The following is a 1,782-nucleotide window of genomic DNA, read 5'->3' on the forward strand; positions in this document are numbered from 1 at the left end:
TGATTCAACGATCGAGAAGAAAAGGCTATGACACCCCCCAAGGGCAAGTAAGCCTAGGGGCAATGAATCACATACATTGTGATATGCAGCATGTAATGCCTTTGTTTTGTTTGATTCAGAAACACAAAAAACAAAAACAAAAAACAAAAAACAAGAAGAAAGCAAAACAAACCATACCAATGTAAGATGTCAGGAGGGGCTTGACAATCTCAAAGTACATGTATATATATATATGTAGAAGTTTCATACAAAACGATGAAGTGGATGTACACATCACAGATCAATCGCGGGGCGCGACGGAGGTGGTGAAGGAGTCATGGATGTGGCGGAGCACGGGGGCATCGGTGGCCCAATTGGCGGGCGGGGAATTCACAAAATGGGCATAAAGCTTGTTGTTGGCGCAAGTGACGGAGATGAGGGAATGGGCGACGGGGCTATCGATCTCGAAATCATAGTAGAGTTGGCCCGAGGCGGGGTCGGTGCGGTCGGCCGCCTGGATGTTGTCGGCCGAGGAGATCATGTCCTGGAGGTTTACGTCCGAGAGGGCGAGGTTCCCGAGGACCGTGTCTCGGCCCGAAAGACGGCTGAATCCCGACAAGAAGGTGAGGTACACTTTCTCGGCTCGCCGCCTAGGGTTGAAGAACTCGCTGTCGGTGCCATTGGTGCCTTTCTCCACCTTGGAGATCAGCCTCTCTTTCCAGCCATTCGGGACATCATACACATACTCTGCTGTGTCCTTCTTCGATGCGTTGCCTCCGAATCCGCCATAGCTAGATGCGCTCGCGGCCGTGCCGTAATACTCGTAGAAGCCCCCCGCTGCAACCGCCTCCTCCGCCGCCATGGCCATGGCCACTGAGCAGCCATCCATGGCACCAGAAAAGCTTAGTAAAATGGCTGCCGCTGCCCCAGCAGCAGCTGTGACTGCTCTGTTTATGCCTTTCATATCGTTGCGATCCGACATGCCTCCGCTACTTCCTGAGCCTGCTCTGATGACGAGTGTGGAGTGATGATGGCGATGGTGAAGTGATGCATTGCGGCCACACCAGATTTGGTCACTTACAGTTGGGGGCTTTAGCAGAGATAGGGAGGAGCCGAGGGCCCAAGTAGAAGAAGCCATGGCTGAAGGAGGAAGATGATGATCTAGATATATATATATATATATATATATATAGCCTTACCTGTGAAACTCTGCTGCTTCTTCTTCTTCTTCTTCTTCTTCTGCTAAATCTGCTGCTCTCTTCATCTATTTAACCATATGTATGCCTGCCTGCACACATAACACACATATCATATATCATATATGTATCTGTATATGATATATCCAATCCATCCATCCATTCCAAATCCAATTCTTCTTCTTCTTCTTCTCTTTATTCCTCAAATCTTTTGTTTGCTTGTTTGTTAGCCTTTCTTTCACACGCACACAACACACACAATCTCATGATATGTCCACGATTTTGGGCGGACATCACATTGGCGGATGGACCTTCGGCCGCGCGTAAGATGAGTAAGAAAAAGCTCACTTGGATGTCTTGTTAAGCTTTGCGTGTGTCTCGGTCTCACATATTGGTTCGAGCCCTCTTATCCTGATTCCCAACCAACACCGACTTTGATCACCTATGGATCACATTGTTCTTTTTATTGACGTTACGCAATTCATATTTTGATTACATCTTTTTTTAACTCCAATAGGAGGGGGTTACCAATAATGAGTCATCCCTTTTATTGGTGGTCACCAAACTTGAAGTGACATTTTTTCATACGATTTGATGATAGTGTTGA

The 1,782-nt window shown here is 47.3% G+C and overlaps 1 protein-coding gene across 1 annotated transcript; it reads right to left on the reverse strand.

The window, feature by feature from the left end:
* Positions 1-200: 200 nt before the first annotated feature.
* Positions 201-1,195, reverse strand: LOC147854702 (thylakoid lumenal protein (Mog1/PsbP/DUF1795-like photosystem II reaction center PsbP family protein)). The gene has a single exon (XM_087331783.1). It carries the CDS (start codon positions 1,115-1,117, stop codon positions 281-283), a length of 837 nt encoding a protein of 278 aa, XP_087187909.1. The 5' UTR covers positions 1,118-1,195; the 3' UTR covers positions 201-280.
* Between the last annotated feature and the right edge of the window lie 587 nt (positions 1,196-1,782).

This window comes from Azolla caroliniana, unplaced genomic scaffold (assembly GCF_043228905.1).
Source record: "Azolla caroliniana isolate FFs.n. ecotype wild unplaced genomic scaffold, voAzoCaro1.0.p SCAF_15, whole genome shotgun sequence".
NCBI lineage: Eukaryota > Viridiplantae > Streptophyta > Polypodiopsida > Salviniales > Salviniaceae > Azolla > Azolla caroliniana.